The 13,010-nt window shown below is 42.3% G+C and overlaps 1 protein-coding gene across 1 annotated transcript in view; it reads right to left on the bottom strand.

Annotated features, from left to right (window-relative positions):
- Positions 1-4,709: 4,709 nt before the first annotated feature.
- LOC130100362 (globoside alpha-1,3-N-acetylgalactosaminyltransferase 1-like) overlaps positions 4,710-13,010 on the bottom strand; it is a gene marked incomplete at its 5' end in the record, with an annotated part of 38,425 nt that continues 30,124 nt past the window's right edge. The window contains 3 exons of the mRNA XM_056265790.1: positions 4,710-5,624; positions 6,129-6,266; positions 6,376-6,405. Of these exons, the coding sequence (XP_056121765.1) occupies positions 4,934-5,624; positions 6,129-6,266; positions 6,376-6,405 (859 nt within the window). The remainder of the gene's footprint in view (positions 5,625-6,128; positions 6,267-6,375; positions 6,406-13,010) is intronic.

Consider the following 13,010-nt stretch of genomic DNA (forward strand, 5'->3'; position numbering starts at 1 on the left):
TAATGCTTTGCTATCAACACTGTCCCGTCAGCTGATCAGCTCCAGCTGAGCTGCATTAGCTGATTAACTCCCCTCGTTGCTCAATGGCCAAAGCTCAAACAAGGTGCCTATTTAAAGCTCATTCACCTTGCTCATACATGCTTGCTGCTCGCTTTGCTGGTTTGCTGCTTGCTCTGCTGGTTTGCTGCTCGCTCTGCTGGTTGCTGCTCGCTCTGCTGGCTCGCTGCTCGCTTCTGCTGCCCGCCACCTCCCCAGCTCCTCCTTATGCATAACGTGGCATTTGCTATGTCATGTTGCCTGCTCTGTTCACGGGGGATATTTTAGCTCTCACAGTCTTAAACCGTGTGAGCGTTCCCTAATGCTGCTGCTGCTGTCCTCTGACTCTCTGCTATTTCATGGTGCTCATGAAAGGTCAGAGGACTCCCTGAACAGAGCCATACCGCCAAATTTTAATTCAGGAACATCAACTTGTTTGCAATCTATTCAATAAAATTCTTAAATTATATTTTTTGTCTGTGTGTTCTTGACTTAATGGACCTGACAGAAATAGAAATGTGCTTCCATTTCATCACAACCATCCATTTCCATTCCTACTTCCATTTCATCATGACTTTAAGACACAGTCTTAATATAGTGGCTGTGTTAGCAACTGGCCCCTCAGATGGAACCCCTTTTCATTCTGTCAACTACAGAAAAGGATATGGAACAAGATCATTTCCTTCTCTGTGGGCCGTGATATTTCACGTAGTGAAACTACGCAAAGCTTCTAGGTTGTACGTCACGCATCACACACATGACCAGCGTCGGCCAATAGTGAGCCTACGTGTGACGTGCAACCTAGAAGCTTTGCGCAATATCACTACGTGAAATATCACGGCCCACAGAGAAGGAAATGATTAGTTGAATAAAGTCGTTATTTTTGTTTGTTTTTTTGCGCACAAAAAGTATTCTCGTCGCTTGATAAACTTAAGGTTGAGCCACTGTAGTCACTTGGACCATTTTTACGATGTCTTTCATTACTTTTGGGCCGGTCAGTTTCGATCCCTTAAGAAGCCTATGGAGGAGTGATCCAGCTCTCAGATTTAATCAAAAATATCTTAATTTGTGTTCCGAAGATGAACGAAAGTCTTACGGGGTTGGAACAACATGAGGGCGAGTAATTACTGACAGAATTTTCATTTTTGGGTGAACTATCCCTTTAAGCTGGGTGTCTATATGTAGTGGTCGCTGCGGCGACCCCATTTGTGTATTCCTCCGTGATCAGCTCTAGACTTACTCATAGTGACTGACAAAGGGGAACTGTCACAGAGCTGACCCCTGTTCCCTGTTCCCTGTGTTCCCCTTGTTAGCCCTGTCTAGAATCACCAGAACACATACTTGGGTTTTTAAAATCTTTATTTACCTTGAGGTACCTGCAAAGGGAGAGATGGCTTCCACACACATTCACCCAAACATACACCTACAACTAGACTGTTGTGCCTCAGACTGGCCACCTAAGCACTAACCTCGTGGACATTTAAACTTGTTACAAACTGTTGACTATCACCTGGATCAGCATACATGGTGGCGGCCATCTTGATTTGAGTAAAAGACCGGAATGGACATTTGTCAGGCTTTTTGTACCTGTGCTGTGTTGCCTCATGGGAGTGGGAGATACCAAGTATGGGGGGTAAGGGGTGAAATTGTTTGATGAAGGTATTTGTGCATAATCATAGGCGTCAGGGGGGGGGACGGGTGGGACATGTCCCCACTACTTTTTGCCAGGGTCGATATTGTCCCCACCACTTTTGAAACATCTCGCGGCACGGATGTACCAATACAAATAAAACATCTCCAGTTAACTAGCAGAACATTCGTATTATTCATTTGTTAAATAAGAGGCGATCTAGCGCTGAAATGTGTTGTCTTCACTCGGACGCGCGCTTCAGTCCGTTGCGGAGATTCTATTCGTTCCGGTGAAATCACAAATCAAAATGCGCACAAACGTGTCCCTGCTTCTCTGGGTTCTAATCCGCACTCGTATAGTTTTTTTTTCCCTCATCAAAACCGCTAATGTTTATCAGTGATAAAGTATATCAAGATTCTACAACCACTGATAAACATTATCGGTTTTGATGAGGGAAAAAAACTATACCAGTGCGGATTAGAACTCAGAACCTCCGACACGCTTGGCTAAAATTCTGCCACTGGACCATTACAGTACATACGCAACACAGGTGGATCTATGTATTTATTCACGTAAAAACTAACAACATATATTAGATCTCATTGTACGACCAATTAAACCCAAAGTACCATCACATTTTTGGTCGGACATCATCACATCTTTGTATACATTTTTATTTATTTACATCAGTAAGCTACACAGGACATCGTCTTTCAAAACATGACCTGCGCGAAAGAGAAAAAAGAATGAATGCGTCATTGTACCCAGCACTTTTGAAAATGCCCTTCCGAATGTGTCTCTGTCCCCAGCACATTTCAAACCAAACAGACGCCCATGTGTATAATGGTTGATTGGTATAATTATAATGATACTTTTTATAATTAGTGTTGAACTGAAGTGTGTGCTGTGTATATAAATGTGTGTGTTGAAGGAAATTGGGTTATTGGACCTTTAACACATGTTCATGGTTTTTGATATTTCCCATGTTATGATTGCTGAGAAATGGTAGTAGGCTACACTCTAAAAAATGCTGGGTTGTTTCAACCCAAATTTGGGTCAAATATGGACAAACCCAAATGTTGGGTTAAAAATACAATAAAAAAATTTACAGTTGAAAGTGGAAGCTTAAGTTGGGTTAAAATTTTTAATTACATTTTTAACCCAACATTTGGGTTTGTCCATATTTGACCCAAGTTTGGGTTAAAACAACCCAGCATTGTTTAGAGTGTACCCATGGGTATAAATGCTCACATAAGGAAGTGGTCAAGAGAGAAAAGGTTTTCTTTTGTGACTGGTGGTAGTGAGTGCAGTATCTGCTGATTACTCTAAATTAATTGTAATACCTGCTCCAAGGTTATTGTTTTGTATATTGAAGTTTTTTTCTTTTCTTAATTTTTTTTTTTTAAAAATTGATGTTTTGGCACCTGTGAGCACCTGGCACTTTCCTGGCTTGGGAGAATTGAAAATCAAGTGAAACTGGCATTTAACGTCCTCCATGTGTTGATTCAAAGAACTCTAGACCGCATCTTTGACAGGAACGTCTCGGTTACGTATGGTAACCCTCGTTCCCCGAGGAGGGAACAGAGTTGTAAGTCCCCTCACCACAGTTGCTGAGCTTCCGCTGTATGGCCGAGTCACAAGTCTGGCTCCACAGCGGAAAAACAAGGATGCGAGGCATGGTGCAATTATCGCATGCCAATGTGCACTGGCTCGTTTAGTTTCACTCGAAGTAGATAGGCTCTCGCAAGCAATCCCCATTCGTCAATCTAGACTTGTCTCCGTTCCCTCCTCGGGGAATGAGGGTTACCATACGTAACTGAGACGTTTTCCTCAGCAAAAACAGAAAATTAAGATACTTTCCTCTCACGGTCACTGCTTCACAGGGACTTTGGTTTGGAACAACATAAGAGTGAAGAAAATAATGACAGAATTTTAATTTTTGAGTGAACTTTATACTCTTTAATGGATCACAGTGACATTCCTTCCACATACATCAGAGACAGAACACATATGACCAAACTGACGTATGATGAAACCCAAACCCATAGAGATAAAAAATTAAAATAAATGTGAAAAAAATCTCCTGCAAAGTACAAATATTTTTATTTTGGGAATAAGAATTACATCACTTCCAATGTTAGATAAGGTTTTAGCTTTTTTTTTACATATATAAATAGAAAACCACACAAATCTTTCATCAGTTTTTTTTTTTTAGATGGAAAGTCCCTTCCCCTTTACCAATGCAAATGCTGTTTGCGTTTTAACCAGCATTTGAGATTAGTAACCAGGAATCACTAATGTTATGTAAAAGTTATGTAAATGTTAGTAAAAAACGTTCCTAAAATAATGGCTTTGAAAAGTATTATAATGTTTTCATACTTAAAATACATTCTCGTAACGTTCTTGGAACGTCTTTGTGATGTTATTTGTACTTGACTGATATTCTCATAATATTAAGAGAAAACGTTCTTAGAACAACATTCAAAGATAACAAAAATATGTTCTTAGAATGTTTTTCTGACATTCCCATTAAGTTATGAAAACATTATTTCTGATTATTTTTAAAACGTTGAAAACGTCCAGTGTTCTTAATACGTAAAAAAAAAAAAAAACTTACAGAAATAACGTTTTCATTACATTTTCAAAATGATTGAAAAGAATGTTCCTTTAACGTTCACATTAAAGGTTCTCTAAGCGATCCTGGGTGACATCACTTCTTGTTGACGTTCGAACTATTGTCAAACAAAACGGAGGCTAGCTAGACCCTCCCTCCTCCTCATCCGCACACTAACCCCCCAAACCCCGCCCCCAAACCCTTCTTGTCGGTCATTGGCTGGAACAGTTTGTTATGTTTCGGGGAGCGGGTCGCCGCAGTTTGCTTTTGTTGCTGTTTGTGGAGCCTGGGCTGTCTACAGAGATCGCGTTTCTTTACAGTGTGTTCAGGGGACAGGCAGCCAGTGGATAGTGAGGAGATGTTTGCTGTATGTGACAAAAAATGTTTTGGCCTAAAAAACGCGTGACATCGCTTAGAGCACCTTTAACCAAGAAAAAAACGTTCTTAACCTACATAACCTAATTGGAATGTTAGCAAAACATTCTAAGAACATATTTTTGTTAGCTGCATGGGAAGCTGCTCTTTGCACTTTAGTGAAGCAAAAATATAAGTCTGATAATATATATATCATCCATCAGGCAGCACAAATGTTGTGCAACTGATGGAAAAATATTTGGCATGTTTTATTTTTTGCATGTTTCAGTTAACAGCTGCTAAGGGTTTGGACGAATTTCATTATAGTTTTTGATAACTTGAGAGAAGCGAATGATTTTGATCTCCTCTGGTTTAGATTTTGTGTCATCCCATAGATACTCGGGTGAAAGCAGTTTACTGGGTTTGTTATAAAGGAAGTACTTGTTCAAATGAGACTCCTCCTGCCATACTGCCTCAATGGATTTAGATGCATCAATGTCCAGCTGCTCCCGGCAGGTTTTAACAAGCTGATATACGTTTTTCACTAAGCCACCGATCACAGCCCCGCCATAATAATAATCACCCTCAGCAAAAGGAATGAAAGCTTGAGACTCTGGTCGGCGTTCATATGTGAATTGTTCACGAGGCTTACCATAAAACCATGCATGTATGACACCTACCAGAGGACTCAAAGTCTCCACCCCCCAGCGACCATAAAACTTTGAATCCACATCAAGGCTGAAAATATAGTCGGCTTCATTGAAAAGTCGACTCACAATCAGTTTCTCCAGTCTTGCCATCCTGCTCAAACTGATCTCCTGCCATCTGTTAGAACTAGGGACTGTCAACACTGTCAGATGATGTTCTTCACTCAGTTTCACTGCAGGAACCTGTTCTGGTTGATCAGTGAACACATAATAATGCACACGAAATCCAACAAAGTAATTCTGCTCTGCAGACTCCAGGAAATCTTTAAGAAACTGTGTATACCTGAAAAACAGAGAGGGAGAGAAACACAATTGTAAAATAATAAACTAGCAAAATTATTTTCCCCTTTTGGCAGTTTATTAAAAAAGACTGTACAATGAACTCAAATATACTGTACATTCACCCTGAGTTACCTAAGCTTTTAGATCTAGAAAGTTAAGGTTATCCACTCATTTTTATAAATAATAAAATAATAAAAAAAAAAATGTCTTTATGAATTGTTTTATGCACAATTCTATTGGTCAAGGTATGCTTAGGCTGCTAAGGAAATGCTTAGGCTGCTGCAGTTTTTGGAATAACAAAAAAGTTTTGAGTTTTGAAACTTACAGGATATTTTTTATAATATAACAAACTCTTAACTGTCAAAGGATCAAGGAACATTTGAATTCTCATTCTATGACCCCTTTAATGTAACCATCAGCATTACTGAAAGGGCATTCTGGTTTATTTAATATTATTTAAATTTAAAGTCAATGAAGATCAGAGATAGGAGAGGTATATACTCACTTTCCAAGAGCGAAGACTGTAGTTGCTATGGTGATGTTTTGTTGTTTGTAGATTGAATCAATCAATATGGGATCAAAAGTTCCTTCCTGTACAACTGGGGCCAACCATGGTGACAAGGGAACAATTTTGCCATCTGGGCTGTTTTAAATGAGGATATTCACATAAATATGCATGAAATCCAAATCCAAGTGCATAGTAGTATAAAAGAAAAATATATGTATAAAAAAAGACCTGTTTATGTTCTTACCCGACTGCACTGGGCTGGTTGTAAGAAAGCCTGTAAAAAAAAAAAGGCTTGTTATTCCTCATTTTGTAACGTCTGTTGTAGATGATGTGTCTTACAGTGGGCTGAACTTGGATCTTAACATCTAAAGCTCTTGATTGACTTTATTATTGTTAAAACTCAGCAGGGCATTACACCAAAACCAGTTTCCCTGGTTACTTATCAACTTCTGCATTCAACTGAAAAAAATGTAACGATAACTTTCAATGCTCTTTACAGTCCAATGGAAAGACGAGATGTCATAGGCGGGTGACGTCATCGACCAGGAAACTATAAAGCGCACCTGAAAACAGACCGTGTTAGCTTCTTTGCCTTTAGCAAGTGCTCTCTGTATGCTGTCCCTGTCTATTTATTGTTGTCTGTCATTAAAAGCACAATATTTCACAGAAAGATGTATATATATATATATATATATATATATATATATAATATGGCGAACAAACAAGAATTCAAGCGTTGTGTTGTTCCCTGCCCTCGTTTTATCATGGGTGGGGACACACATCAGCTTTGTGTTGCTTATTTGGCAGTGGAGTATGGCCAGTTAATTCTCGAGGGAGCTGACTGTGAGCATTGCGAGAAGCTCTCCGTGAGGACGCTCCGCTCCCGCCAGGCGTTCTTTGAGGAGGACGGTTCGGTGTGCGTTCCCCATGGTGCGGGTCCCACTGTTCCTGAGGCACAGCGGCGACGCACATCTTGGGGTTCATAAATGGATCTGACAGCAGGGTTTGAGACGGGCCCAGCCCCCTATCTCAGCCTTCACCTTTCGGATCCAGTGCCTTATCTCAGGGAGAAGCACACGCTGTGGTTTCTTCTCCCCGGGATGACGCACCAATGCTGTGATTATCCAGTTCTGAGGAATTGGATGTCGTCAGTATTGATGCAGGGGATTATGACAGTTTCGCCATCTCATACCCTTGTTGATGAGGAGCTTATGGAGGTTGTGACTTGCACTGTTGCCAAATTAAAATTATTATTGACACTTATGGTTGAATTTATCTGATATTAAGATAGAGACAGATCTGTTCTTCTGGACTTTCCATTTTCGCCTTCGAGTTTATTCGGCGAGGCTATAAACACTGTCGACAATAGATTTCAGGAGTTGAAAAAGCAATCAGCGGCGTTCCAGAAGTTTCTTCCTCGCCGATCTAATGTCCCTGAGACTACTGGGCGGGAGCAGTCTCGACCGTCTACAAGCTCATCGCAGCACAGAGTGCAGCAAATACAAAGCGTCGCCACTCGGGCTCCTCCACAATCAGGGGGGCCTGGGTGGCGGTCGCAGTCGAAGCCTGTAAGAGGTAGACAAGATCAGAGGACTGTCATTATCTCTAAAAAGGTTTCAACTAAGAAAAAGTCCTGACGCTGAGGCTATCAGGCAGGGCCGGCCCGAGGCATAAGCGAACTAAGCGGCTGCTTGGGGCCCCCCAATCGAGTCGAAAAATCGAAAAATATTTTTTTAGATGACTTAAACAAGTGACATAAATGAATGAATTAATATGAATGAATGAATGAATAATTAAAGACAAGAAAATTCAGATTTCATGATCAATATACCTCCCTACAACTGCTGCTGTGTCTGCCAGCGTTATCATGCGCATAATCATGTCATGCGCATAATCTAGACACCTCGCGCGAGCATAGACAATTCGTACGCAACTGCGCATAGTCGCGGACTCGCGGTAATGTTAAGCCATGTCACAAAAAAAGTTTCCCTCTGGTGCCGAAAATAGAACGAAGAAAATGACAGAGGAGGAGAAAAAAAGAGCAAGATAAAAGTATGTTTGCATGATTATTTACGGTATGTTTTGTGCAGCATTGAACCATTCCTATCTACGGCAAGCCCAGAGGGGAAAAATACATTGCATACACACACAGATACAACGAGCGCCAGTACATCATTACCGGTGTTATAGTAACAGACTTTGTTGGATTCTGTCATGTACGATCCAACAAAGTCTGTTACAATAATAATAATAATAATAAAAAGATTTTGTTGACAGTTACACTGTATTGAGACAGTTGAGAAATAATAATATTTTTACAGTTTTCAACAATAATTGTCATTGTTGAACCCTTGCTCTTATTATGTTTTTAATTTCTCAGTTGTCATTTTTTTAGCAAATAATTTATTTGATATGTTTTGAGACCGTTTGTTTTAAGAAGTTTCAAAGAGTTAGTAAAAGAGTAAAGTAAAAGTTAAAAAAATATTTAAGTAGGCTTTCTATTTTTATTAAGTATTTATTTTGTATTTATACTAGTGCTGTCAAACGATTAAAATATTTAATCGCGATTAATCGCATTAATGTCATAGTTAACTCGCGATTAATCGCATTTAATCGCACATTTTTATCTATTCTAAATGTCTCTTGATTTCTTTTTGTCCCATCATTTTTTCTCATTTTAATGCTCTTATCAACATGGAAAAGTGGATCGGCTTGCTTTGTGCAAATGTTTTTTATTGAAAACAATATTGGCATATACTGTTCAATTTCACACTAAAACATTATCACTTGGAGCAGATAATCTCTCTCACACAATGTAACACTGTCCATCAATAAAAGGGTGAAATAAATACTGACAAAGTCCTGATATTGACGAGGGGGCGGAGAATTCGCATCAGCTGTGTGTGTGTGTGTGTGTGTGCTGGCCATCATCAAGTGGTATTCAGACTGGACGTGCTGCGATGATGATCAGTTCACAACGACAAAACACACAGATCACTTTGGTCTTGTCAATGGAACCATTTGGCAACTTTTTAAAAGTAAACTTTCCATTCAGAATCTTATTGGCATCCATTTCGGCGTCTTGCGCTCGTCATCCACTCAAAACTGGACGTTTTGAACGTTCCTATAACATTCAGAAATAACGTTTTTATAACTTAATGGGAACGTTATGAAAACGTTCTTATAACCTAAAATTGTTAGCTGGGGAAGAGGAGAGATTCGCGATCGCACTGAACACGTTTTAAGTGCAGGCATATTCTCTGAGCGAGCCCAGAGAAAATTCTTACAAGAGCCGCGTGTATCTGAGAGCGCGCGACTCGAGCAGAGAGATTCGTGCTCGGCACATTATATTCCGCGTGCGAGCAGAGAGATTCGCGCTCGCGCATCCTGCTCGCAAGCCCAAACAAGTGTGTGCAGCGTGCCTGTTGTTTTGTATATCCGCTTGCGTTTTCAAAACGCCCGCATGCCGTCCTGTTGCAAAAGCATGTGAAAAAAAAACTACAAAGTTTGCCAGGCCAAAAAGACCGCTAATCGTGCGATAAAAAAATGAACGCCGTTAAAATGGGTTTGCGTTAATGCCGTTAATAACGCGTTTAACTGACAGCCCTAATTTATACATTACCTCATTGTATTAATTTATAATGTATCATTATTGCATGATATTTGTGTCAATAATCGTCAAGCACATGTGACTCCGCGTAGTCCCAAATCAAATTCTGCTTAGGGCCCCCAAAAGGCTCGGGCCAGCTCTGCTATCAGGCTTCTGAGGGTTCAAGAATCCGTGTCTCCTGGGCGCCTTCTGGGGGGCGACTCTCTGAGGAGGGTCGCAGCGCTGCCAGTTCGGTTGTTCCCTGCCAGTTCGCCATTTCAGGGCACCGACTATCAGGCTTCTGAGGGTTCAAGAATCCGTGTCTCCTGGGCGCCTTCTGGGGGGCGACTCTCTGAGGAGGGTCGCAGCGCTGCCAGTTCGGTTGTTCCCTGCCAGTTCGCCATTTCAGGGCACCGAGGTGTCAGCGTCCCCAAATTATCCTCCGAAGAGGGTCATAAAGCAGTCAGTTCGGTTGTTCCCTGCTCGAACCCTTTCTACAGGTTTTACAGACGTTATTTCATATTTCCAAAAAAGGATGGGTTGCATCCTATTCTATATCTGCGCCAACTAAACCACAGGGTTCAGAAACTTAAGTTCAAGATGCTTACACTCAAACAGATCGTGTCCCAGATTCAGTCCGAGGACTGGTTTGTCACAATAGACTTGAATGACGCTTACTTCCATGTATCTATCCATCCTCATCACAGGTTCACAAGTTCCTGAGGTTCGCTTTCGGGGGCGAAGCGTACCAGTATCGGGTTCTTCCGTTCAGCCAAGGTTTATCACCCGCATCTTCACAAAATGCGTGGATGCAGCTCTGGCTCCCCTGAGACTCGCATCCGCGTGTTGAAATATATCGACGATTGGTTGATTTTAGCTCAGTCCGAGCAGATGACAGTTCGGCATCGAGATGTCGTTCTGCAGGGTACGGTGCAGAACGTACCGTACCACTGGATGGTACGGTACGGCACGGTTCGGTACAGCACGCTTTGGCGCTTTTCCACTGCATGGTACGGTACGGCACGGCTCGGTACGGCTCACTTTGTGGCGCTTTTCCACTGCATGCTACGGTACGGGACGGCTCGCTTCGGCTCGCTTCGGCTCGCTTTAAATGGTACCACCTCTGTTGAGGTTCCAAGCGTACCGTACCGATACTTAAATGTGGCGGGAAAATACTGCAGATCACTGATTGGTCAGACAGAATCGTCACTACCAGTGTCATAGTATTTGTGACACGAGACACCAAACCCGTTAGATTTAAATAGCCAGTAACAGCCACCACTGTATCACCTGTTTTTAAACTACTTTCTTGACTCAAACATCAAGAACACCACCCCCTCGATAGGCTCCATTGTTCCTGTGTTGTGCGTTTGAAATGTGGCGCATTTACGATGATGTCATGGCAGTAGAGGCGGTGCAGACTACCATGCAGTGGAAAAGCTCCATTTGTTTGGCCTTCCAAAAGAGGATACAATATGTTGGGAAGGAACAACCAATCAGATCAGTTGTTACTCCATTACGTCAGTCCCTTTCTGTTCCTGATGAGCCTACCACGCTAGGTACCAATTGGGTTTCTCCAGCATGTGCACTGAACTTAACTTTCATGGTCAAAGTGTATATGTTTAAGTTGTGCATCAATGATACCATGTAAGTAATTTGATGAGTGTTTTTTTATTGAATGTCACATACTATGAATAATCAAAACATCGAGCGTTTGTTTGCCTATGAGGTGACGACTATCCTAGAGTCTAGCCTAAGATGTTCATTTAATTTTTTCGGGGGGGGCAGTTGGTCCCTTGATTGGACCATGGAGGACGCGCCGCCATGGTTCCCTGCACTGCCGGCACAGCCCGGGCTCCCTGCGCCACCCTGGCTCCCTGCACTGCCGGCGCCACCCTGGCTCCCTGCACTGCCAGTGCTGCCCTGGCTCCCTGCACTGCCGGCGCCACCCTGGCTCCCTGCACTGCCAGTGCTGCCCTGGCTTCCTGCACTGCCGGCGCCACCCTGGCTCCCTGCACTGCCAGTGCTGCCCTGGCTTCCTGCACTGCCAGTGCTGCCCTGGCTCCCTGCACTGCCAGTGCTGCCCTGGCTTCCTGCACTGCCAGTGCTGCCCTGGCTCCCTGCACTGCCAGTGCTGCCCTGGCTTCCTGCACTGCTGGCGCCACCCATGCTCCATGGCCCAGGTCCGCCCACGCCATGTCACGAACCAGGTACGCCCACGCCATGCCACGCCCCAGGTCCACCCACACCATGCCACGACCCAGGCCCTTCCACGCCATGCCACGTCCCATGTTCTGTGCCTTGTCATGTGATTCCCTGTTTGTCATGTGATCCTGCCATGTGTATTGTCATTGGTTCATTGTTTCATTGTTCACATTAGTCTTGTGTGTATTAAAGCCCTCATGTTTGACACGTGTCTTTGTCAAGTTTTGTTCCACTGTAACCACTGTTTGGGTAAGCTTCATGTTTAGGTTCATGTTTATGTTTTGTTTTGAGTTCATGCCACGTCATGCTTTTGTTTTATGTTTTGATCTTATTATGTTTATAAATAAAATGCACTTGGGTTCTCATTTACACTTGCCTCCAGTGGATCACTTTACACTATCAGTAGTTTAGCCTTTTATTTTTGCTCGCAGACAATTAAAACAATCAAATGAAGACTGCATTTTAGCGATGGGGTTATAGTACTAACAGTATAATTACTACAATGTCGTGTGTTTATACTGGTCAACCTTCAGTTATGTAAGGTAATCCATCTGACTGTAAGTCTAATGTCGACTGCTGTTCTGGCAGGGGTTTCAGATTTCTAAAACATTGTTAGAATAATGACAAATGTGTTGAATAAATTATGTATCTTCTTGTCCACCAGTTTCAAACAAAGACAGGTTGACAGGTACTGTCAGTGTCAGAGTAGCTTGTCACAGGTCCATGCCGAAGAATGAAAAACCCCACAGCTTCAGAGTAGGCTAATGTTTAGGGATGGGTTTGGGTATTCTGTTAAATTTTGCAGTCTGCTCCAGTTCAATGACTGCATATCATGTGTTCATCAAGCCTCTCAGAACGAAAATGTTTACACTACAACTGCTTTCATTTGGCCTTGAGCATGTTCTCGACTACGTAAACATTTAACTATGATAAATGGCTATAGTCTACAGGTGAGTCTAGAAACTCACCTGTTCACCGCTCATTTTCCTTAGGTGTAGGCAAAGGCAAGCACGTGTTTCAAATCAGTGATTCTCCAGGGAGACTAGCGCTAAATTAATCCCCTAGCTTAGAGCCATCTACTGTTT

This window comes from Rhinichthys klamathensis, unplaced genomic scaffold (assembly GCF_029890125.1).
Source record: "Rhinichthys klamathensis goyatoka isolate OS25496 unplaced genomic scaffold, OSU_Roscu_1.1 h1tg000240l_1, whole genome shotgun sequence".
Lineage (NCBI taxonomy): Eukaryota > Metazoa > Chordata > Actinopteri > Cypriniformes > Leuciscidae > Rhinichthys > Rhinichthys klamathensis.